The sequence below is a fragment of the Delphinus delphis genome, chromosome 11, assembly GCF_949987515.2.
Source record: "Delphinus delphis chromosome 11, mDelDel1.2, whole genome shotgun sequence".
Lineage (NCBI taxonomy): Eukaryota > Metazoa > Chordata > Mammalia > Artiodactyla > Delphinidae > Delphinus > Delphinus delphis.
Window position 1 is genome coordinate 903368 of NC_082693.1, and position 25777 is coordinate 929144.

A 25777-nucleotide genomic window follows, 5' to 3' on the forward strand; every position below is an offset into this window, starting at 1 on the left:
TTGTGTCTGGCACACCATCTCATGGACAGTAGGTGATCAATACATATTTGCCAAATAAATGAATAACAATTACAAAGTACTTGAGTTTTATGTAATTGATACAGGTTCTAAAATTTTTTAAATTATAAACAGAAATGATATACAGTCAGTACCAACCAGTACAGTAAGCTTAGCTGTAAAATATGGAAATAGTTCCCTACCACTGCCCCTTGCCACCTGACTGCCCCCTGCTACCAGTGCTGGCCTGGTTTCTACTCCCCTGGGAGCCCCTGGGCTCCACAATCTCCCAGCTGAAGGACCACCACCTTGTACAGCAGGAGTACTCCAGACCTGATGCAGCCATGGGGCCAGGGTCCACTGGTGGAAGTATCCACTCTGACTGATCCAAACCTGCACAGTGTCACTGTTAAGTATTTTGATAACCACCACTGATAATAAATAAAGTTTAATTAAACAATTTCAAAACAGTGCCTCTCCTCACTGCAGAATATCTTAAAAGAGTCTGCAGATCCAGGAACAGAAAAGGAAAATGATACTCTGTAGGTCTCTGAAGGTTTAGGGTACATCCATTAGGACTCAATCTTCATGTAAACCAGAAGATATGCAGTTTCCCGCCTAGGAAGAAAACAATTGCAACAGTGTCACAGAAATGAAACATTCATAGTTAATTAATACATTATTAATTCACGATAGGACACCCGTCAGAAAACTTTCCAGGTTATTGGATCAAGTCTTCATATCCATCACCTTAGAGGGGACAAAACTGGTGACCTAGGAAAATAACTATTATTAAGCTGCTAGTTAACGTCTCAATCAGGGGTTGACAAACTATGAGCCTGTGAGCCATATCCAACCCTGTTTTTGCAAATAAACATAACTGGAACAAACCCACGCTTATTCACCCACGTATCATCTGTGGCTGCTTTTGTGCTGCAGAGGCAGAGTTGAGGAGTTGCGACAGAGACTTTGTGTCCCAGAGGCTGAAACATTCACTCTCTGGCCTTTTACAGAGAAAGTCTGCCAAATCCTGATCTAAATAATGGGTTATCGGGACCTCCCTGGTGGTCCAGTAGTTAAGAATCCACCTTCCACACAGCGGTTAAGAATCCGCCTGCCAGTGCAGCCCTGGTCCGGGAAGATCCCACGTGCCACGGAGCAACTAAGCCCATGCACCACAACTACTGAGCCCACGTGCCACAACTACTGAAGCCTGCGCGCCTAGAGCCCATGCTCCGAAACAAGATACGTCACCACGATGAGAAGTCCATGCACCGCAATGAAGAGTAGCCCCTGCTCGCCACAACTAGAGAAAGCCCATGGGCAGCAAGATCCAATGCAGCCAAAAATAAAAGTAATTAATTTAAAAAAAAAATCCGCTTTCCAATGCAGGGGACATGGGATCGATCCCTGGTCAGATAACTAAGATCCCGCATGCCGCAGGGCAACTAATCCTGCGCGCTGCAACTGCTGAGCCCGCGTGCTCTGGAGCCTGCATGCCGCAACTAGAAAGAAGCCCGTGTGCTGCAATGAAAATCCCTCGTGCCACAACTAAGACCCCATGCAGCCAAATAAATATTTTTTTTAAAAAATAATAATAATGGGGGATCACTGACAACCAAAAGGTGACAAAGAGTGGGCATCTAAGGAGATGCTTAGAAGAAAAGGAAGAGAAGACGAAAGGTACAAGGTGGAGGCGGGGAGGATTCCAAGCACGAATTTCACCTAATTCATTAGTTTCCAAGTGAAGGCCTACGTGTGCAGCTGGGGTCATCCTGCACATCATGCTTAGTGTACAATGTCATCTCTAAGCTTAGCAGGAAAAACTTACAAAGTCTCTGCTTTACCTTCACCCAGCTTTTTTCTCTCCAGCTTCCCCTCTGTAGTTATTGATTTTTAACAATTTAGTTATTGTTATTTACTACATGCAAGCCACTGTACCAGACAAAGAAGGAGGAAAAGAGTGATCCTTGCCTCCAAAAAGTTCATGGTTAATGTGAAAGAATGTTATGTAGGCGAACACTTACAGAGCAGTGGGATCCTTGCTGTAAAGGAGGTGAGCTCCAAATGCAGGGAAAGCATCTGAGAAGCTCCTACAAACCTGCCTGGATGCTGCTGGGAAGCCTTTACAGAGCAGGTGGGCACGAGCAGAAGTACTGAAGCATGAGAGGGGGGTTGCCGCAGTGACAAATTAGGAAAAGGCAGTACAGGCCGGGAACAGCCCACGCAAAGCCACGCACAGCGTGATATTTGGGAGCCACTTATACTTCAGTACTGTTGGAGTCTAAACTGCAGGAAGAGCAGTGTGGTGGGTGGTACTGAAAGATGAGGCTGAGCAGTATTCACCAGAGGGCCATCCAAAGGCGAGTGGCAGCTGAGTCCGTGAGTGTTTCATAGAGTAGCTAGCACCCTACGCTGCTCAGGGTGTGTGAGCGCGTTGGGACCCCATCACCCCAGTGCTCTCTCACCAGCGGTAGCTGTGATCTCCATAGGTACACTGGACATCTTCCCAGGACACCTGGAAGCACACAGACAGACAAGGTGAAGCGGCCCTCCCTCACTCACCCAGACAAACCCACCCCCGTTACGCCCATGACCTGGATCACCTAGTGACAGGTGCCATGGTATGAAGTTTCTTTAGTACACTGTCCCTCTGTTTAAACTTGGTGTTGATGAGCCAGGATTTTCTAACTCTTTCTGACTCTTCTTGCTTTCAGTAAGCTTCCCCCAGAGCACGAGGCTACAGGGCACTGAGCCTAGAATCCCAAAAACCTAGACACTGAGCTAAGTGGAGTAGCAGAACGCTGTAAACCAGACAGGGACTCCATGCAGAAAAGGGCTTCAAAGCCCACGAAAGGCCACACACACAGAGAACAGGACCACAGCGTGTCTGGGCCTTGAGGGCCCATCTAGTCCTGGCTCAGAACTTATTAGAGGTGCAGAATCCAGGGCAAGAGGCAGTTCTGGAAGATGTTTCTCACCCAGCAAACGTTGGAGTCGTTGAAGCAGAACCATTTTCCATTCACAGAACTCCGGACATAAGCACAGTAGTGACCGAAGTCAGCCTTCCCCACATGGGCAATCACAGCGAAGAGTTCATACTGTCCCCCACGCTGAAGAACACAAGGACAAAGAGAGCCCCATCATCCCTCCTCTTCTGACCCTCGTCTAGGAGGAGGAAACTACTTCATCGTGCCTTTGCTCATTCAGTGCCTTTCTCTGCCAGGCACTGGTGCTTCCAGGGCACTAGAAAACCGTCTTTGACCTCAAGACTCACAGCTAATTATGCCAGAGCTGTAATCCCATGTTTTATACCAGATGCATTTGGAGGTAAATTTGGGAAGAACCACTTTTTGCCCCAAAAAGGAGAAGGAATGACCTGCTGAGGAAAGCTCCCAGAGAAGACGTGCTTGAACTGATCCTGAAGGGTCATCATGGCACACGCGTGATGGAGTATGGACCAGGAACTGTGGCGGCCCGGTGGGAACAGAACAGTATACCCGGAAATGCAGCTGGGGGTGCTGGGAGCCATGGGATTAACGTCCACAAAGGCCAAGTCAGGAACCAGAACTTTATCCCGAGCAGCGGGAGCCGTCGGAAGGCTTTACGCAGGGGAGCAACATCATCGGATTTGTGTTTGAGAAACACTGAAATAACGTGGTGTGAAAAATGGACTGAGAGTTCAAGTGAGGCAGAGCCAACGGGACAAGTTAGGGAACCATGATGGCATGAGGAAGAAGTGTTGAGAGCCCAGCCATTACCCCCAGGAGCAGCCAGTAAACGATAATAAGCATTATTAACACAGCAATTACTAGCTGACTGCCAGCACCTGGCCAAGTCTTCCCATGCATTGTTCCATTTAACATCCACAGCAAACCTGTAAACTGGGTGCCAGCATAAGTCCTACTTTGCAGACGTGGAGTCTGAGCTCAGGGAGCAGAGTAATTTACTCAAGGGTCAGAGCTCATAAAGAGAAGAGGCGGGAGTTTAACCCAGGCCTGCCCGGCTTCGAAGCCCAAGCTCTCGACCCCTATACTGAGGAAGTGAGGGTGAACGTAGAGACGAGGGGACAGATTTGTGCAAAGTTAAGGAAAAATAATAAGTTCCTTTGCAACTGATGGATATGGTGGTGAGGGAGCAAGTAGGGGGCACTACAAGGATGAACCCCAGATTTTTGGCTTGGAAATTAGGAAGACGCTGCTGCTATAAGGTCACACATGGAACAGAGGTGTCTGGGGATGAAGACAGTGCATTTGGGGACCGTGTGACAGCACTGAGTAGGAGGTGGACACACTGTTTGGAGGTCAAGAGTGAGACCTGAGCAGGAGACAGGGACTGGAAGTCTTCAGTTTGAGGTGATTGAAACCATGAGAATTAATGAGATGACATTCAAAAAATGGGAAGAAAAAGGAATGGAATTAAAACTAAATACCAATAAAAATGGGCAGGAAAGGATCCAGCAATGGAGAAAGAAACCCCAGGAGAGAGGCCTAGAGTAGGCAGACTTTGAAGGAGAATAGGATCAATAACAGAATATCACAAAAAGATCAAGTAAGGGAAAGACCAAAAAGTATTCACTAGGTTTGGCAGTAAGTCTTTCTACTCCCTCAAATCTTAGCAAGTCAAGATGAGAGAATTCTCTGTGAAAAGACAACAGTGGCAAGAGAGAGAGTTTTCACTGATTGTGAGCAAGATCTCCACATGAGTTGGGAAAATTGTACTTGTTTTCTCAACACAGTCAAATAATATCTCTAACCTGACACTTTGAAACAAGATTGTGAAGGGGACAGGATGAGGGTAGGACAAACGAAGCTTAGTCCCCCAAAAGGGAGGGCTAAAATCATTCTCTATTCTCACGTGGGGATGTTACACTGGATTTTTTTTTACATCTTTATTGCAGTATAATTGCTTTACAATGGTGTGTTAGTTGCTGCTATATAACAAAGTGAATCAGCTATACGTAAACATATATCCCCATATCCCCTCCCTCTTGCATCTCCCTCCCACCTTCCCTATCCCACCCCTCTAGGTGGTCACAAAGCACCAACCTGATCTCCCTGTGCTATGCGGCTGCTTCCCACTAGCTATCTATTTTACATTTGGTAGTGTGTATATATGTCAGTGCCACTCTCTCACTTCGTCCCAGCTTACTCTTCCCCCTCCCCGTGTCCTCAAGTCCATTCTCTACGTCTGACTCTTTATTCCTGTCCTGACCCTAGGTTCATCAGCACCTTATTTCTTTTTTTTAGATTCCATATATATGTGTCAGCATACGATATTTGTTTTTCTCTTTCTGACTTACTTCACTCTGTATGACAAGACTCTAGGTCCATCCACCTCACTACAAATAACTCAATTTCATTTCTTTTTATGGCTGAGTAATATTCCATTGTATACATGTGCCCCATCTTCTTTATCCATTCATCTGTCGATGGACACTTAGCTTGCTTCCATGTCCTGGCTATTGTAAATAGTGCTGCAGTGAACATTGTGGTACATGACTCTTTTTGAATTATGGTTTTCTCAGGCTATCTGCCCAGTAGTGGGATTTCCGGGTCATATGGTAGTTCTATTTTTAGCTTTTTAAGGAACCTCCATACAGTTCTCCATAGTGGCTGTATCAATTTACATTCCCAACAGTGCAAGAGGGTTCCCTTTTCTCCATACCCTCTCCAGCATTTGTTGTTTGTAGATTTTTTGATGATGGTCATTCTGACTGGTGTGAGGTGATACCTCATTGTGGTTTTGATTTTCATTTCTCTAATGATTAGTGATGTTGAGCATCCTTTCATGTGCTTGTTGGCCATCTGTATGTCTTCTTTGGAGAAATGTCTATTTAGGTCTTCTGCCCATTTTTGGATTGGGTTGTTGGTTTTTTTTTTGATATTGAGCTGCATGAGCTGCTTGTATATTTTAGAGATTAATCCTTTGTCAGTTGCTTCATTTACAAATATTTTCTCCCATTCTGAGGGTTGTCTTTTTGTCTTGTTTATGGGTTCCTTTGCTGTGCAAAAAGTGCGGGGCAATCTCTGGATCTAACTCTCAGTTCACGAGAAATACCAGGGCTAGAGGAGTATGTCAAATAAGACCTGCCAGCCAATTCTGGATATACACTTAAAAAAACCTTCAAGCAAATAAATTTCAAGGAAAAGAAAAGGAGGGGAAGCATCAAAGAAACTTAACCTGAAGAAGAAAGAAAGGCAAGGGGGAGGGAGGGAGGAAACAAAGGTAAGCAAATACAAGTGTAGACTTTATTTGGCTCTAGATTCAAACGAAGCAAACAACTTACAGGACAGTCAGGGAAATGCAAATATTTACCGGCTATTAGAGGATATTAAAGAATCATAAGATGGACTTGGTCTTGTTTAGAAAAAGAGTGCTTATTCTTTAGAGAGACATAATGAAATGCTTACAAATGACATGTATGGTGTCTGGGATTTGCGTCAAAATCATCCAGTAGAGGTTTGGAGAAAGAAGAGGATGGGGTGTAGGTGAAGCAAGAGTGGCCATGAGTTAGGTAACTGTTTAAGCCGTTGGTGGATGTGGAGATTCATTCTATAATTCCTCACAAGTCTTTTCAAGAGGAAAAAAAATTTTAAGATATATTTCATTAGGTAGGCTGTGCAAGTGGAAATAAGGAAACTAGAAGGAAAGAAACTGAGAATCCTATGAAATGTACATGCCCTGAACAGGGAAGGAGCCACCATCACACGCTGTCAGGCCTCAATTTTTAAAAAACCATGGTTCTAGAGCATGGATAGTAAACCGCCCAGGGGTGGAACAAAACAGAAAGTCCACAAATGGACTCACATATGTATGGGAATAAATGTAGCATTTTAAACCTATGGAGAAAAGACATTTATGTCACTTTTTTCTCAGAATTTCCCAACAATTCATTAGCTCAAGACAATTGAATCCAACTTGACTCTGAATCAATTTGGCCCAACATGCTGGCTGCTTTCTTATTATCCCCAAGGTAAGCATAAGCTGCCGGAAGTAGAACGTTAGGCTGGGGCTCTATTTAGAACCCAGGGTGCTGTGGTTACCTGTGGCTACGTAAGCACTGCACATCCTATTTAAAAGGAAGGTTCTGACTTATGGGTTCCTTCCCTCATTGCTGTGAGGTAGATGAGTACAAATCCAATCATCAGAAATAAAGTCTTTTGAATCTTAAAAGAAATGCAACGGCCAACAGCAAATGTTGGTGGCAACGTGAGGCTGACAGCCCATCGCTGTTATTCGAGAGACTCGGGTTCCCATCACTAAACTCCTTTTTTGAAAAACAAGTGTTTCTCGAGTGTATGAATATGTTTCTATGAATCATACCAAGCCGTTGGTGAGCGTCCCTCCCTCTGTGTCCCGAGCTCGGCCACCGGAGAAGAGAAGGATGCTCAAAATGCATCTCTGGTGATCTTGATGCCAATCATCTCAGGGGAGGGAAGACAAAGGACGGGGTGTCTTACGTGGGGGGTGGAAGGGACACGAGGGGCCTTCACCTGCTCCTCAGCAGCGCAGGGCTCTCCCTCCATCTCAAGGAGCTTATTTAGATCCAAGTTCTGGGGGAAACACAGTGAGTGGCAGATTTTTTCTGTCCGCAGATTTTTGCTGGAGAAACGCATGAGGTGGATGGTCAATGTCTGGGGCAGGTGGGTCAGTGTCAAGACCTGGAAAAAGCAAAGTCACCATGGAGACGAGTCCCAGGCACTTGAAACAGGTCGATTCCGAGAAACACCAGGGCCGACGGTATGTTCTTCTTCCAGAAAAGAAGGGAGCGGAATGGAATCACACGGTAAGGGCCCCGCCTGCTGGATCTGCTGGGCCTCCCACGGAAGACTCAAGAAGCCCAGGGCTCCGCCCAGGAACCCAGGGGAACTACGGGGTCTGCTCCCCTCCCAGGGGAGTCTGGCCCTGAGGGGAAAACAGCACCTGCTCTTGTGCCTTCCCCCCTCCGTCTCAGTGATGGGGTCCGAGGAGCGTGCCCACAGCCCTGGAAGTCACAAGCCCCAGGATCCCCAGCCTGAAGGGATTCCCTCCCTCAGTGGGAGGCCCCCAAGGGGAACCCCAGACGGGCCAGAAGCACCCGGTTTGGGAGCAAGTACCTGCTTCCAGCAGGTCTTCTTCTCACAATTCCCACAGAAGCACATGTCCTCGCTGGACAGCTCCCTGGGCTGGAAGAAACAGCGGAGGGCGTCCTCCTGTCCCAGGGGAGCAAGGGAAAGGCAAGGTTATTACCTTCTGGGTACAACCCCTCACCCTGCCGATGAGCTTAAGCTTCTCTCCTCATTTTCCCCAGGTCCCCTAACATCCAGCCCAGCGTGGTACATGTGCCAGGGTCTCAGGAAAGACCTACGTTTTGGAGGAAGCAGTGAGGATAAGGGGCTATAGGAGGAGAAACGTTTTTTCCCCGCAAATGAAAGGAGAACTTAGCCAGTGCCATGCAAAGGAAGCGGAAATGATTTTTTAAAAGCCAAGGGTGGATTAAAGAAGGAAGGGGGCACCAGAAGCTCTGGGCTGTGTGGGAACAGAAAACTCCCCACAAGGACCCCTCACCAGTGTTTTCAGGGGCTTTGAATCCATGTCGAAAAGAGAGACGGGGAGGGTCAGCATGCTGCTGCTTCTGTCACTCTCCATGGTACATCCAAGGCAAACGAGGGACTCCCTCACGCGAATGGCATAGAGGGCCTGCAGCCTCGCTACCTGCAAAAGGGAGGGGGAGGAGGATGAAGGTGCAGAGAAAGCCGCGAGTAAGCAGGTCCGGCCAAGCTCCAGCGCTGGAGCCACCGCACACAGCTCCGGAAGGGCAGCCGCTCTCCGCTCGCTCACAAAGGCGTAGAGAAATCACAGCAACTGCACTATGCAATCGTGATAAGCATTTTACATGCATTTCCCCTTTCAGTCCTCTCTACACGTCACACGGACAGCATCCTCACCTTCTGAGCTCTCTCGTTCTAGGACTTACCAAGTCCACATCTGTGATTTGGTCTTTAATCAGGTTCCAGACTGTGAGGTAGAGCTGGGCAGCATCATGCTGGACAAACACTGGCCAAAGAGAAAAGTAACGCCCAGGGTGAGGACCCAGGGACACCTGTCCTGCCCTCCTGCCCCAGCTACCTAGATGCATGCGAACACTCGTCACGTTGCCTTTCCCCGCTTTCAGGCTAAGTTTCCACAGGATGTTCGGTCATAAAAATGAAAGATAAGCTTGGTATTGATTTTGAGAACTCCTTTTAAAACTCAAAGTCCAGCCCCACTGCATCACACAAGTCTTCTGTCCTCTGAGTTGCCACCCACCCCTGCTGGCCTCCGCTGGGGAACCCAGCTACACAAAACCAATAGTCAGTGGTGGATTCTCTCCTATGTCCCTGCCAAGCCTCCAACTGGACTCCTGTGGCCACTGACTTCTCTATGCCTCTCCGTACTTTCTTTATTCACTCCCCTTAAAATTGAGCAGTTTCCCAACACTAATACCTGACCCAGGTCTTCCCCAAAGGTGTACGGGAGAACAAGAAGGGAAATAACCTTCTCGGTGATAGAAGGTGCTAGCGGAGAGGAAGCAGGAATAAGCCATGAATCCTACACACGTGAACATCAGGCTACAAGCGGTGCACAGGGGTGAATGAATCCATGTTCCCGAGTTGCAAAGACGTTGCAAGAAAAGGTATTAAACATTCATATCTACTATCTCAACACCATTTCCTCCATGATACTTATCACAATCTGTACTTAATGTTTTGGGGTTGTATTTTGTTTTGGCCTGTGTCTCTCCTCTAAACTGTCAGCTCCATGGAGGCAAATACTCTGTCAGTCTAATTCCCTTACCAGCTCAGTAACTGGCACATAATAGGTGAACATTACATATTAGTTGAATGGTTAATTAATCCACATTCCAAGCTAATAATCCCAATCTGTAGACAAGCAGCCTGGTAGCAGGCTGCACTGATGCAGTCTCCAGGGAATTATTTTCAGAAGGCTGTCCACCACACAGGACATAAAGGGAGTCGCGTCAGCTTGCCACATAGAGCCACCTTGCCACACCTGACCATCCCAGAGCCAGAAGTCCCAATTCATCTAAGAAATACAGGGATGCTTGCCCAACCCATAACTTCCTTCACACCTGCTACGTGCAAGGCATTGCAGAGGCCAGAGAAATTTCCTATCCCCAAGAAACCTATAGTCTAGTGGGAGGCAAGTATCCATGTACTCACAATTCAAAGAAGAATTTAGGGCCTTCCCTGGTGGCGCGGTGGTTAAGAATCCACCTGCCAATGCAGGGAACACGGGTTCGAGCCCTGGTCCAGGAAGATCCCACATGCCGTGGAGCAACTAAACACGTGTGCCACAACTACTGAGCCCACGTGCCACAACTACTGAAGCCCACATGCCTAGAGCCCGTGCTCTGCAACAAGAGAAGCCACCGCAATGAGAAGCCCGCGCACCACAAGCAAGAGTAGCCCCCGCTCACCGCAACTAGAGAAAGCCCGCACACAGGAACGAAGACCCAACTCAGCCAAAAAAAAAAAAAAAATTAATAAATAAATTTATTTAAAAAAAAAAAAGAAGAAGAATGAGAAAAATTCCCCAGGTGTACAAACTGCTATGGAAAGCTAAAGAAAGGTGACATACAACTAGGACAGTGGAGTGCAGGTCTCTGTAAAAGCAGGATGCCTGCTTTCACCACTTCTATTCAACACAGTACTGGAAGTTCTAGCCAGAGCAATTAGATAAGAAAAGAAATAAAATGCATCCAAATTGGAAAGGAAGAAGTAAAATTACCGCTGTTTGCAGATGATATAATCTCATATGTTAAAAGACTCCACAAAACAAAGCTTTTAGATCTAATAAATGAAATTAAAAACATGATACAAAGTCAACACACAAAAGTCAATTGTATTTCTATAAATACATGAACAATAAACAATTTGAAAATGAAATAACACAAACAAATCCATCTATAATAGCTTCAAAAACAATAAAATACTTAGGAATTAACTTAACCAAATTGGTAAAAGACTTGTATTATGAAAACTACAAAACACTGCTGAAAGAAACTAAAGAAGTCATAAATAAATGGAAACACATTCCATGGACTAGAATATTTAATATTATTTAAAAGTCAATACTACCCAAAGCAATCTACATATTCAATGCAATTCCTAACAAACTCCCAATAAGATATTTGCTGAAATAGAAAAACTCATCATAAAATTCATATAGAATCTTAAGGGACCCCAAAATGCCAAAACAATTCTGAAAAAGAATAACAAACTAGAGGACTCACACTTTCTCATTTCAAAACTTACTACACAGCTATAGTAAGCAAAACAGTGTGGTACTGGCATAAGGACAGACATACAGATTGATGCAATAGAATAGAGTCCAGAAATGAATCCTCACATGTATGGTCCAATAATTTTTTTTTTTTTTTTTGGTCCAATAATTTTTGACAAGGGAGCCAAGAGTATACAGTCGGGAAAGGATAGTCTCTTCAACAAATGATGCTGGGGAAACTGGATATCCACATGCAAAGAAATGAAGTTGAACGCTTCTAACTGCATATACAAAAATTAATTCGAAACAGATCAAGGACCTAAATGTAAGACCCTAAACAATAAAATGCTTAGAAGAACACATAGGACAAAAGCACACGACCTTGGATTTGGCAATGACTTCTTGGATGTGACACCAAAGGCACAGGTAACAAAAGAAAACATAGAAAACTTCAACTTCATGAAAATTTTTTAAATGTATGCATCAAAAGACAGTATCCCCAGAGTAAAAAGGCACCCCACAGAATGAGAGAATATATTTGCAAAGCATATATCTGATAAGGGATTGACATCCAGAATACATAGAACTTTTAAACTCAACAACAAAAATAACCCAATTCAAAAATGGGCAAAGAACTGGAATAGATATTTTTCCAAAGAAGACATTCAAATGGCAGTAAGCACATGAAAAGATGCCCAGCATCACTAATCATTAGGGAAATACAAATCAAAACTACAATGAAGGGCTTCCCTGGTGGCGCAGTGGTTGAGAGTCCACCTGCCGACGCAGGGGACATGGGTTCATGCCCCGATCCGGGAAGATCCCACATGCCGCGGAGCGGCTGGTCCCGTGAGCCATGGCCGCTGAGCCTGCTCGTCCGGAGCCTGTGCTCCGCAACGGGAGAGGCCACAACAGTGAGAGGCCCGCGTACCACAAAAAAAAAAAAAAGAAAAGAAAACTACAATGAAATACTACCTCACAGCCCTTGCAGCTACTTCAGACCCCCTGCAGCTCTCTCCAAGGATGGCACAGTAATCGAGGTCGTGGACCCCAGCAGCCTGAGCCAATGAGATATCACACCCACCCAGAACCAGAGCCACCACAAGCCTCACACCACTACACCTGGATCACAGCACACCCCAGCTGCAGGTGAAGGTCCTTCTTAGCAAAGTCCCTACACAAGTCTACAGGGATCATGGACAATCAGGGAAACATGATACCACCAAAAGAAAACAGTAAACTTCCAGTAACTGAAACCAAAGAAATGGAGATACCAAATTGTCTGAAAAATAATTCTAAATAATTGTTCTAAAGATGCTTGGAGAGCTACCAGAGAACACAGATTAACAATTTAAATAAATCAGGAAAACAATACAAGAAAAACAGAAGTTCAACAAAGAGATAGAGAACATAAAAAAGAACCAAAGGGCAATTTTGGAGCTAAAGAATATTGAACTGAAAAATTCAACAGAGAGCTTCAAAAGCAGACTGGACCAAGCAAAAGGAATCAGTGAACTAGAAGGCAGGTCATTTGAAACTGTCCAGTCAAAGGAGCAAAAAGACTGAGAAGGATTGAAGAAAGTCTATGGGACTCCATTAAGAGAAACAACCTACACTTTAATGGAGTCCCAGAAGAAGAGAGGGGAAAGGGGGCCGAAAACTCATCTAAAGAAATAGCGGCTGCAACTTCCCAAATCTGGGAAGAGATTTAGACATTGAAGTTCATGAAGCTCACTGGTCCCCAAACATACTCCCTTTGAACAGATGTTCTCCAAGACACATCATAATACTGTCAAAAATACTGTCGAAAATCAAAGACAAAGAGAGATCTTAAAAGCAAGAGAGAGGAAGTTTACCACCTACAAGGGAACCCTCATAAGACTATCAGCACATTTCTCAGCACAAACCTTACAGACCATGGGAAGGTGGGATGATAGGGCAAGTGATGAAAGGGAAAACTGCTGATAAAGAAAACTGTACCCAGCAACACTGTCCTTCAGAAATGAAGGAGAGACAAAGGCTTTCCCAGGCAAAGAAACACTGAGAGCTCATCACCACTAGACCTGCCTTACAAGGACAGCTGAGAGGAGTTCGTCAAGCTGAAATGAAAGGATGCTTGTTGTAACAAGGAAAGAGACTGAATCAATTCAGTGGGAAAAGAGTAGTATTTTCAACAAATGGTGCTGGAACGATTGGATGCCCACATGCAGGAGGATGAAGTTGGACTCCTATCTCACACTATTCACAAAATTTAGCTCTAAGTGAAACATGGATCTAATGTAAGAGCTAAAAGTATAAAACCTAGAAGAAAACGAAGGAGAATGACTGCTAATGGGTATGGGGTTGCTTTGGGGGGTGATGAAAATTTGCTAAATTTAGATTGTGGTGATAATTGCACAACTCTGTGAAATACGAAAATCCTCTGAATTGTACATTTTTAATTGACTGAATTTTACAGTGTGTGATGTATACTTCATTAAGGCTGTTAAAAAAAAAACTAAGCTATTTAAGAGTTTCCTTTTGTAGAACACAGTTTCTCCTTATGAATCCTTTATTCTGTTTCCCTAGAATCCTTTGCCTGCAGTTGAATCAGCTTTGAGGAGACTCTTAGGCTTATTTACTCCACCAGGAGGCAGAAAAAGGGTGAGTGTGGAAGTAATACATGCATAGATAACATCAGTGCTGCGCCTGGAAGATGGGGGTTCCTTAAGAGATCTCGCATCCACACACGTGCCTCCGACACAAGGGTTTCCTTCCTGTTCACTCACTGAGCCTCAGTCCCCCTCCTCTCCTCTCCTCTCCTCTGCTGCCCCCTCCCGCGTCCCCTCCCCCTCGCACTCCCCTCCCTCTTAGAGCACCAGGCCAGGATCCTGAGCTCCTGGAGGAGGAACGCCTTACGTGGTACACTGTACATCTGGAGACAGTAGGCCAGCCCCATGGGTCGCACCGCTTTCTCCCGGCTGTCCTGCATCTTCTCCAGCAGCAAGAGCAGCTGGAAAGGGACACTTCTCCTCTGCTCCGCAGCTCCCCTTGGCACTGTCATCCTGCCAAGTGAGAACAGCCACGAACCTCCCTGTCCCCACAGTTCCCAGTGCTGGGGGCACACCACAATCACATGGGAGAACTTTCAAAAATCTCACGTCCAGGCCACTCTGCAGACTAACTACATCAGAATTTCTGCGGGTGGGCCCAGTTACCAGGATTTTTAAGTTTCCTAGATGATTTAGACATATAGACAAGGTTGAAGAGCTACCGTGTTAGCAAATCAGCTATAGGGGAGTATCCTCTCAAGAGGGGAATCAGCACAGCTGCGGCCTCACCCCTCTCCCCACCCTGCATGGCAGTCACACCAAAACGAACGGCAGGTGCAGTAGGTCCTGCACCTACAGCAAAATGGCCAGCCTGAAGTTCTCCAAAGGCCAAAAGCAAGTATGACCTAGGCCCTGGGAAGGACACATAAAGGAATGGCAGTGTATCTTGGCAATGGTTTGTTTAATCACTGGCATCTCTCAACTGCCCATGCCCATGGAAGGGGAAAAGGAGAAAGCAAAAGGCAGAAAAAAATGAGTGATAAAGTTTATGTATGTGAACATATACATATGGGCGTGGTGCTTGCGTTCCCAAGGAAATTTGCCTGTCAGTCCTGGCGGAGTCTCAGCATGTCTCTGCAGAACAGGTTGAGAAGAAAGAAGGGTTCTCGGGCTTCCCTGGTGGCACAGTGGTTAAGAATCCGCCTGCCAACGCAGGGGACACAGGTTCGAGCCCTGGCCGGGAAGATCCCACATGCCGCGGAGCAGCTAAGCCTGTGCACCACAACTACTGAGCCTGTGCTCTGAAGCCCGCAAGCCACAACTACTGACCCTGCACACCACAATTACTGAAGCCTGTGCGCCTAGAGCCCGTGCTCCGCAACAAGAGAAGCCACTGCAACGAGAAGCCCGTGCACCGCAACAAAGAGTAGCTCCCGCTCGCCGCAACTAGAGAAAGCCCGCGCACAGCAACGAAGACCCAGCGCAGCCAAAAATAAATAAAAATAAAATAAAATAAATGTTCAATCATTTTTAAAAAAAAAGAAAGAAGGGTTCTCAGGATGTGTATACTGTGTGAGTGTGGATGTGTTTCACTTGAGAAAAATCAATAGACTCATAGACCTGCCCGTTGATTAGACACTGGCAGGGTCCCCACTTCCTTTTAACCAAGTCAGTGGCTGCCAATCTGGCTACACTTTAGAATCACCTGGGGAATCTTCCGAAAAGTACGAATGCTTGGGCCTCACCCTAGACACCCACCTAGGCCCCAAGTGGAACCAAATATCTGGGGGTGGGATCAGCATTTACATTTTTTAAAAATCATCTTAGATGATTATAGTATATCGTCTAGATTGTGCAGAGCAAGATCTTTTCTCTGTTAGCTTTTGGAAGTAGACTTCTAAAAGTCCAAACCACTGTGAATAACTGAATAACTGAAAACATAAAATAATATACACATTTATCTGCCTGAACAATTGCCTTACCTCTTCAGTATCTTGGTGAATTCCACGTTCATAACGAACACCTGGATCAGGGAGTTAAGGCAGCAGGTCTGCCCAATGTTGTGTAAACCGACCGGGCCTATGAAGAGCAGAGGGAAGATACTGAGGGAAGCCCTGCCACAGAATTCAAAAAATACCAAACACTCCTCCAGACCCTCCTAAGGACATGAAACACTATAAGGTACTCCCAGAGGCATAAAGAATTCACTAAGGAGCTTGGAAACAAATTGGAAAGGAGAGAGAAACACGACCCTCTGCAAAGTGAATAGCAGCAGAAGTTTTAACAGTCCGTTAGGAAAAGAGAGGCCACAAGGAGGTGTATCACTCGTTGTCAAACTTATAACCCAAGCAACAGTAAGAGCAAAGGAAGAGAAACCTTACAGACAGTGCACTGGGGAGAACTAGGGGCCCTGCCCACCCAAGCTGTCCCTACAGAGCTGGCTCACAGTGGGCATCTATGGGCTCAGGGGCGAGAGTCATCTCCCAGGCAATCTACTCTGGGCCCCAGGGGTAAGGCCCCTGCCCAGGCCCTACCAGGTGGTGGAAAGGAATCAGAAGAAAGCTCTGGGGGAGATCCACCTCATCTAAACTCACCTTGAGAGGCTGGAAACCACAAGGAACTTATGAGGATGTGACAAAACCAAAAGGTAGTATTTCTCTGACCCACTAGCAACCAACCTCCCCTTTCCCACCCAACCTTGGGCTCCGCAGACCCCACAAGGTGTGTAATTTAAGAGGGAGGGAGTCCACTAATCTCAGAGCTCCCGGGGAAAGGGCTCTGGTGTACGAGCTGGGGCAGTAAGAACGTAAGAATCCACGGTCAGCAGGAACCCGATCAGCAGAAGCACCTTGTCACCAGACACACTAGCACCCAGGGGAAGGCTGGGGGCCACGACATGCCAAGCACAGGATTAAAGCAGCTTCCACAACAACCTCATTATTCTTCCCAACAATCCTATGGGCTCAGGAGCATAATCATCCCCATTTCACAGAGGCAGAAGTGGAGGCACAAAGAGCAGCAATCATCAACCACAGAACTCTACGGCCCAGCGGACGAGCAAAGCGTTTCTGCGCAGTCAAGAGAGAAGACTGGGGTTCTCGGCCCATTGGGAGCCCGGGCTCGGGGCTCCCTGTGTCTCTTCCCATTGCTGCTCCCGTCCTTCTCCTAATGGGCTTTGCTGAGAAACGCTGAGACAGCCAAGACCAGCCTAGGGACCCGGAACCATACCCATCAGCAGTCACTCCAAGACCCCCGGACGGCAGCTGCAGGGCGTCTTCAGGACGGCGCGACCTCACTTCCAGGAAGAGCTCTCATGAGCCGGCCTTGGCCGGACCTCTGTGAAAACACACCGCAGAGGAAAGGATGAGAGAAGGGGAAGCATATCCATGTGATCAGTTCTGATCCCCAAGAGCAAGGCTTGGGGGGAGATCAGTGTCTGGGGAGACTGGCCCGCCAAGCTCTAGGGCGAGAAACGACAACTCGGTGAGACTCCGTCCCCTTGGTCCCTCATTCCCACTGTGTCCTCATTGGGACCCACGGCCCCAGCCTCTGCCCTGGGCCCTCTGTTCTGGCAAATGGTTCGACATTCACCAAGGGGTCCAGACCAAGACACCTGGGTCTCCCTGTTCCTCACTCCCAGGCCCTCCACTGCCTGAAGGCTGCTCAAAGCCCTCTCCTTGCTGTCCACACGCTGGCCCCAAGGAAGCCCGTCCTGGCTCCTGGGGAAGGGGCTGCTGTGAACACCCACGCGTGTTGTACACAGGGCCGTTCAAGTAACTGGGGCTGGGAACAGCTATGTCTGCCTGTAGCGGGAGGTGGTGACCACTCACACTCCAGCGGAACAGGAGCCCTTCCCCAGGCCACCGGGTGTTGGTGGTCGACGGCCCCCAGCTGAGGCCCCCTCCAGAATTCACCCCAGTGAAGAAAGCTGGCCCGGTTCCTATCCAGAGTCTGGGCGATGAGGGGGCCTAAGGGCCTTACCACCTGCCTGAAGGGTCACCCAGCCCCCGAGCTCCCCTTGGCATTGGCTGAAGCCTCTGTCACAAATTTTGGGAGTTCAAGTCCTCCGTTTGCCCACCTTGCTGTGCTCACCCTCTGGGTGTCGTTCCCAAGGGTGCTCCCCAGCAGACCTTCCCCACACACAGCTCAGCTGGGACTACACCGTCAAAGGAGGGCAAATCAATGGCAGGGCCTTGAGTCTATTGAGCTTTCTCAGACAAAACCCACACACACAGGGTATAGAGACTTCTCAACGGGCTCCACCAAGAAATGCCGAGACTCAGCCAGGACTGGCTGGCGAATGTCCTTGGGAACCCAAACACCACGCCCATATGTATATATTCACATACATAAACTTTCTGACACATTCTTTTCTGCCCTGGGCTTTCTCCTTTTTCCCTTGCATGGGCACAAGCAATTGAAAGAGGCCTGTAATCGAATATCCTTGTTATAATGTGAAATGGAAAAAGCAGTGTATTTTCAACCATGTCACAGTGATGCCTGATACAGCAACAGAACATTGCAGAACATTCTGGCTGTCTTCAATTTTTTGCAGTTATAAAAAAACTGCAGTGAACATTTTTAGGTATAAAACCTTTTTCTACCTATGTGATTTTTCCTCAGGCAAACCAAAGGTCATAGACACAACAAAACTGCAGCTATAAACCAGGTCATGTTAACCAGAACCCACGTCTTCCTGGCAACACAGGCTTCAGCCTGTGAATTCTCCCCAGGTGTGTGGGAATCTCAGGAGGAGTCTCTTGTGTTTTGGAGCGAGGTCACAACCACCATACCCTGTCCCTTCCTGCCCTGGAGTGCCCACTGGTGTCTGCAGGGCACTGCCCGACACAGCAATCCATGCACAAAGGTTCCCTCATATCTACAAGCAGGGTCTTCACGTGGAAGTGGGATACAAGCCCAGTCCTCCTACTGCCTCGTGCCTTTTCATTTCACCAAGTTCTTCAGCTTTGCGGGAAGCCATCTCTCCCCAGGGCTCAGGCCTGCCCCCGGGTCTAAGCTTGGGCACAACCCATGCTCTTTCCTCAATTGCTCCTCTGTCCCCGTGCAGATAAACCTGTGGCCTTCAGATACAACCAGATGCTAAATCAATGTCTAGGAGAGGGGCCTCCCTGGCGGTCCAGTGGTTAGGACTTCGCCTTCCAATGCAGGGGGTGCGGGTTCGATCCCTGGTCGGGGAGCTAAGATTCCACATGCCTCGCGGCCAAAAAACTAAAACATAAAACAGAAGCAATATTGCAACAAATTCAATAAGGACTTTAAAAATGGTCCACTTCAAAAAAAGTATTTAAATATCTAGGAGATATTCTTTTTTTATATAAATTTATTTATTTATATTTTTATTTTTGGCTGCATTGGGTCTTTGTTGCTGAGCGTGGGCTTTCTCTAGTTGCGGTGAGCAGGGGCTACTCTTGGGCTACTCTTCACTGCGGTGCACGGGCTTCTCACTGCGGTGGCTTCTCTTGCTGCGGAGCACAGGCTCTAGGCACACGGGCTTCAGTAGTTGTGGCACACGGGCTCAGTAGTTGTGGCTCGCGGGCTCTAGAGCGCAGGCTCAGTAGTTGTGGCACACGGGTTTAGTTGTTCCATGGCATGTGGGATCTTCCTGGACCAGGGCTCAAACTCGTGTCCCCTGCATTGGCAGGTGGATTCTTAACCGCTGCGCCACCAGGGAAGCCCTAGGACATATTCTTAAAAATATAATTACAAGGTCACAGTGTACGAAGTTTAAGGCTCTTAATATACGTAGCTAAATGACCTGCCCCCGTCTGTACTCTAGTCAGTGGCTCAGAGGCCCGTCAGGATTCAGTGGTTTAATGAAGTGACCTAAGTTCACTGATATTCACGAGGGCAGGGTTCGTGGGAAAAGTGAGTCTGGATCTGAGTTTATTAAAGAGGAAAGGGTATGGTTTAAAATAAGGGGCACCTTGAGGCAGGGCAGGTGTTATGCAAAAAAAGCCCCGGGGTCTGGGGGAGAAGCATGTGGGGAAGAGTGTGCAAAGGGCTGTGAGCAGACCTGCACAGGTGAACCCAAGCCAGGACTGGAATAAAATGTAGACATTCCAGAATTTTAGTTTTTATAAAAAGTAAGTGGTCACTAGTGGTCAGGGAAGTGCAAACCTTGACCATAATGAGATACCATTTTACACTATTCAACTGGCAACAGTTAAGAATTCTGATGGAACCAACTGTTGGAGGGGATGTAGATAAATAGGGTCTTTTATATACTACTAGGGGAGGGTGTAAAATGATACAGTCGCTTGGGAAAACAACGTGGCATCATCTTTTTTTTTTTTTGTGGCATCATCTTGTAAAGTTAAACATTCACTTAACTTCAACCTAAAAATTCAAAAGAGAAATTCTTACATGTGTCCCTGGAGACATAAACAAGAATGTTCATAGCAGTGCTGTTTGTGCAGCAAAAACATGGAAACAATCCAAGCGCTCGACCCAAATGTCAGAAGAGTGGGTACATGAGCTGTAATAAATTTATACAATGAAATAATATTCCTCAGTTGCACCTGAGTGAACATGTCACAATAGGGTGAATCTTAGAAACACAATGTTGAGTCAAAAGGCAATTCTTAGAAGATAATATCTAGTATTTCTTTTTGTAGATTCAAACTCAAGGAAAATGAGACACTATGCTATTTAGGCATCAACGTGCATGTGTGACAAAGATTTTTAAATGGATAATGAAGATCAAAAAGACCAGGCCAAGGACTTCCCTGGTGGCACAATGGTTACGACTCTGTGCTCCCAATGCAGGGGGCCCGGGTTCAATCCCTGGTCAGGGAACTAGATCCCACGTGCATGCTGCAGCTAAGGAGCCCATGAGTTGCAACTAAGGAGCCCACCTGCCGCAACTAAGACCCGGAGCAGCCACATAAATAATAAATAAATAAATATTAAGAAAAGACCAGGTCATTACCTCCAATGGGCAGGCAGAGGGATGAGAGAAGTAGAGAGCATGTAATCGCCAGTAATGCTCTAGTTTGGGGGGAAGGGTTTCATAAGTGTTCATTTTATCATTAATTAGTTAATTAATTAATTGGAACTTGGAGTCAAGGCCAGTGGTCTGAGGCAAACAGACATGGTCTGATGCAGGTGTGGAGTCATTCTCTGCAAAGAGCACGCACACAGCCCAGCAGTGAAGGCACAGCTAACTCAACTGCTGACAGATCTGAACCACAAATCACTTCCAGGACTTTCCCCAACAAGCTCAGTTTTAATTGACTAGAGAAGTCCTTAAGGCAGATGCCCTTAGATCTCTCTCTCCAGTGAGAAAAGCAGAGGCCAAACCAGGCATGGGAGTGTCGGCACTGCCCCCTAGTGGATACATGGGAATGTCCCGGTGGACGTGGGCTGAAGACAGACTGCCAAGGCTGGTACCAAGTAAACAGACAGGAGCACACACCCAAGGACAGATAATAAAAGACCTAAAACGAAAACCCTGAATCATACCGAAAGACCAGTCGTTCCCACCTACTGCCAGAGCACTTAATGATAGTGGCATTGCATCCAAATGCATGCTAAACGTTGTATGAAGACGTACATTTTTCAGATGAAGTAGAAAAGTACCAAAGCATGGCTTCACTTTATTATTATTATTCATCTGAGATCTGCTCCTTGGCCTCAGCCTTTGAAAGGCCATCCACCAAACGCCCACCTCAGTCCCCTTCTGGTGTCCCTGCGCTGGTACACAATCAAGTGATCACTTTGGTTACCACCCCATGTGACCAGTGTAACAGAAAGGGGGGGGGGTCACTTGGATTAACTGTTAATATCTGAATATCCAGTTGCAAATGATCCACACAACTTAGGGTAGAAAATCTCATATATTGTACTTTGTATGTTGAGATATAAAAGCATAATTTTCACTGCAAAAGAAAGATGCTGCAACAGTGAATGGTCTGGGCCATTATATGCATAAAATTATTTTAAAATCTTAAAAAAGGAAAAGAAATTAATACATATAGTAAAGAGAGAGTAAGTTTGCTAAATAGTTTATAGAGGATATTATATCTTTTTTGGCTTACAACTTTATTAAATTTTAAAAGTAATTGAGAATAACAGAGTTAGACTGTATCAAGTCTAACAGAGTTAGACTTTGCAAAATTGTTTGGTATGCCAGCCTTCTCATAATATTAAACAAAATAATCTTTAAGAATTGTATTTAAATTTTAATTATTAATCCCAATTAAGCCATGAGTCTTTCAAGAAAAAAACCCTTTTTGCAAATTCTTCACATCTTGTGAAGATGAATTAAAACCAGAACATCAACTTTACCACTTATCATGAGGAGGAAAAACTCCAAACATATCTACAAAAAAATCAATAATTAAATCATCATTCAATCCAGGTGTGATAAAGAATATAAAAAATCTGAAAAGAACCAAAGCACCCAAAACACAGCTTGTTCTCACTAGTCAAACTTCAAAAACCACAGACTACACACGTGAATCAAGCACACTGCTCTTTGTAATGTTTGGTCTACTTATGGAGGCTAAAAACTGTTGTTCAAATGATGGCTTTAGATTGTCACTCAGTTTAATAGTTGGAAATAAAACTCTCAACTTTTGACAGTTACCCAAACTATGAATCCTAGGGACAACATTGCTCTGGAAAATACATTCCTAAAAATAATTTTCCTGAATTACATTCCGCTGTGCGCACACACACACACACAAAAAAAAGTGATAGTTTTAAATGTGCTACTTCTATATCATGTATATCAGGCATCTGAACAGGCAGAAACAACCAGAGCCTCTTTTAAACAGAACGGTGGGTTAATGGTGAGTTCGGTCGATTCTCTCCTTGCAAGTCTGATTGAAGAAATATTTATAGACTGGAAAACCAGTTTTTTAAATGTCAACGCCATACAGTTGTCATCAACAGTGGAACAAAGAAGATGAAGGCTATGAATGGTTTGGGAATCACACACTTGGTCAGGGCTGACTTGGTGAGTACACAACCTGTGTAGCTGCCCAGACTTGCACTCAGAAGACCCCGGCTTGGTTTAATGCTCTCCTGTTGCAGTCCTGAAATTCTTCACAATTGTTTAATAAGGAGCCCCAAGTTTTTACTTTCCTAGGGGACCTACAAGTTATGTAGACTGTCTTGTATATAGTGTTTTGTTCACATCCTTCAGTATGCGTACAGCAGGGTAATTACAGCACAGAAGAATGTAACAAGAAATCCTGGTCAGAGGAGAAAGATGGGGAGACGGTTTCATCATCCTTCATCAGAGACTTTGGAATAGTCTCGTCAAGTACTTATGTGAGATGTTCAAACACTATGGGGTAGCAGACACTATGTGTTTAAAGGGCTACTAAGACAGTAACGACCACGGGGTTGGGGGCGGGGGAAGCCCTAATGCCATAGTTTTCAGAACTTAGCACCTGCAGTTTGTTCACTAGAAACTACTGAAGTAACCACACTAAAAGTCTTCTTGAGAATCCAAATATTTCTCATGCGATAACTGCTGTAAGATCCTCCCGTTCTACAGTCCCAGTGATGTGCTGAAATTACTGTGCGTTTAAGCAAAGGTGAGGGGCAAATGGCCTCGACTGTAACCAAACACTGAGTCTAACACTCAGCCCTTCAGTGTTCTGCCAAAAGGTGCAAAAGCTTTCCTGAACGCAGAGATTTTCAGTGCGTTTTCTCAATTAATGGCTACTAAGAGTTCAGTTCTTATCTGAAGGGGAGCTGGGTCCTCAATTTTTTTCTTTTGTTCTGCTAAAATATTGGCAACCACTGGTCCAGCATCTTGGAAGCAGGTAGGCAGGTCTCTGGACCTGCAGCAACAGCATCACCTGAAGTTTGTTAAAAAGGCAGGATTGGAATCTGCCTTTTGACAAGATTCCTAGGTGACCTACGCAAGCATTAAGGTTGAGAAGCTGTTCTAGACAAGCACTGACCAAGCTCAGGCTGCAGGGGACTGGCCACCGGCATAGAGGATTTACTGCAGACCAGCTACCTTCAGGTCATTTCATGAAGACTGTTTTCAGTTCAGTCCCAGCGTTGCTCTCCCTGAAGGTGCATGACTCCCGGCTGCTTTATTTCCATTTAAGGGGTCACCAGTGAAGGCCTCCTGGTGTTACTTGTGCAGAGAGATCTTTCAGTCCGGGTACACAGCAGCAGCCAGCTACTGGGAGTGGACACTGCCACAGCCAGCCTGGACGACCACTTGGCAACATGTACCGCAACCTTGAAAATGACCCCAGTGGACGCCTGTCATTTCTGCCAGCCCAGTGCCCCACCTTTTGGTAGCATACTCACCTCTTCTTTACAAACACTATCTCCACTTTCAGAATATGAGTACTGGGTGGAGCCCACACGCACAGTCCGGCTCAAAGGCCTGGCCACTCAGGGCCCAAGGTGACTGTTTCAGCAGTGGTCACGTGACCCGCTCAGGGCTGCTCATAATCAGCCTCTTTTTAAGGCGTTTTAAGCCAGAAGAACATAAATCAGACCATCTTTGCCAGCACAGGAAGAAAAACCACCAGCCCAGGAAAAGAGCCAATGACACAAGCCTCACAGTGTTCTAAATCCAACCCATCATGGCAACGACAGATTCAGACCTCATTCTTAATCATTCGTGTGTGTTTCTCAAGTGATGGTAATGTGCCGGGCACACAGATTAGAACACTCCAGATGAAACCCATTTTCCCCTTTGCAAGCTCATCATTGTGTAAAAGTGCCCAAACTGTGCAACACATTTCTGTTAGTGAAAATACAAAAAGCGGTTTCTTTTTTTTTTCAGTTCTTTGATAGTGATCCAAAAACCAAGATGGATCTGTGCACCTGTATTAGTCCGATTTGTATGAGCACATTAGACCACCTGGATGTCTAGGCCTGAATCGTCCGCCTCACTCTCACAATATAACACCAGAAAGATATGTTTTAAATATTTGCCTCTTTTTTGAACAATTTCAAAGTATAACTACCTCAATGCTGTAAAGCATGAAGTTAAAGGCTCTGCTTTAGTTTTCAAAACACTTTGAACCCAGATTTTTCAGAGGTCATAGAATAGAGTTTTAGGTTTAAAGGTCTAAATTTAGCTTTCTTCCAGGAAAAGAGGGAGACGGTAGAAGGCGGATTTTGCAATTTCTTCTTTAATTAAAAACAGTCGTGCAAAAAAAGTCCAAATAAATATATCAGCGTGGGAAATTTTCACTGATCTAATATACGTATTAACGAATACAGACCATTATTATAATTCGCTCAGCCCCAAAAAATCCCATAATTATCCACGTGGCATTTGAGCACAGCCCCGTTGTGCCTTCCCTGGAAAGAAAGCCTCCAAAAGTATCACCAAACTTGCCTCAGGTGCAGCGAAGAGTCAGACCCGCGCTGCTAAGTTGGATGAGGGAGAAACTCAGCAACCGCGTCCGGACCTCCAGGCAGCGGCGTGGCGGGCGCTGCGGGCGGGGTGAGCGGGGCCCCGTCTGTCCCCACCTAGGTCCCCAAGTCTAGGTCCCCAAGTCTGTCCCCGCACCTCTGTTCCCACCTCAGTCCCTGCGCCTCTGTCCCCGCGTCTGCCTCCGCGCCTGCCTCCGCGCCTCTGTCCCCACCTCGGCCCCCGCGTCTGTCCCTGCGACTCTGTCCCTGCGCCTATGTCCCCACCTCGGTCCCCGCGCCTCTGTCCCCAAGCGCCGGGCACCTCTGTGCCAGCACCTATGTCCCCGCCTACGGCCCCGCCCCGCCCCGCCGCGCCGCGCAGCTTTCGTTTCCTGCGAACCGAAAGCGAAACTCAACCGAGGCTTCGCTTCAAGGGCACCCGAGAGTTTCGCCCCGGCGCACCGAGCAAGTGCAGCTGAAGCTGGTTTCGCGTTTAAACGTGCGCGCACTTTGCGTTACATCCCCTTTCCCAGCGGCTCCTAGAATGAGCAATTCTTTTGACATTTGAAGATCCTCGTAGTAATTAGGGGGCGTCTTACAATCGTTTGGCATTTAGTAGT

At 46.4% G+C, this 25777-nt stretch overlaps 1 protein-coding gene across 1 annotated transcript; it reads right to left on the bottom strand.

The window, feature by feature from the left end:
* Positions 1–12: 12 nt before the first annotated feature.
* USP18 (ubiquitin specific peptidase 18) lies at positions 13–17134 on the bottom strand. The gene is made up of 10 exons (XM_060026014.1): positions 17025–17134; positions 15779–15875; positions 14164–14309; positions 8957–9036; positions 8548–8694; positions 8097–8192; positions 7494–7661; positions 2979–3110; positions 2466–2515; positions 13–615 (listed from the first exon to the last, which is right to left on the bottom strand). The coding sequence occupies exons 1-10, from the start codon at positions 17026–17028 to the stop codon at positions 570–572; spliced, it is 966 nt and encodes a 321-aa protein (XP_059881997.1). The 5' UTR covers positions 17029–17134; the 3' UTR covers positions 13–569.
* Between the last annotated feature and the right edge of the window lie 8643 nt (positions 17135–25777).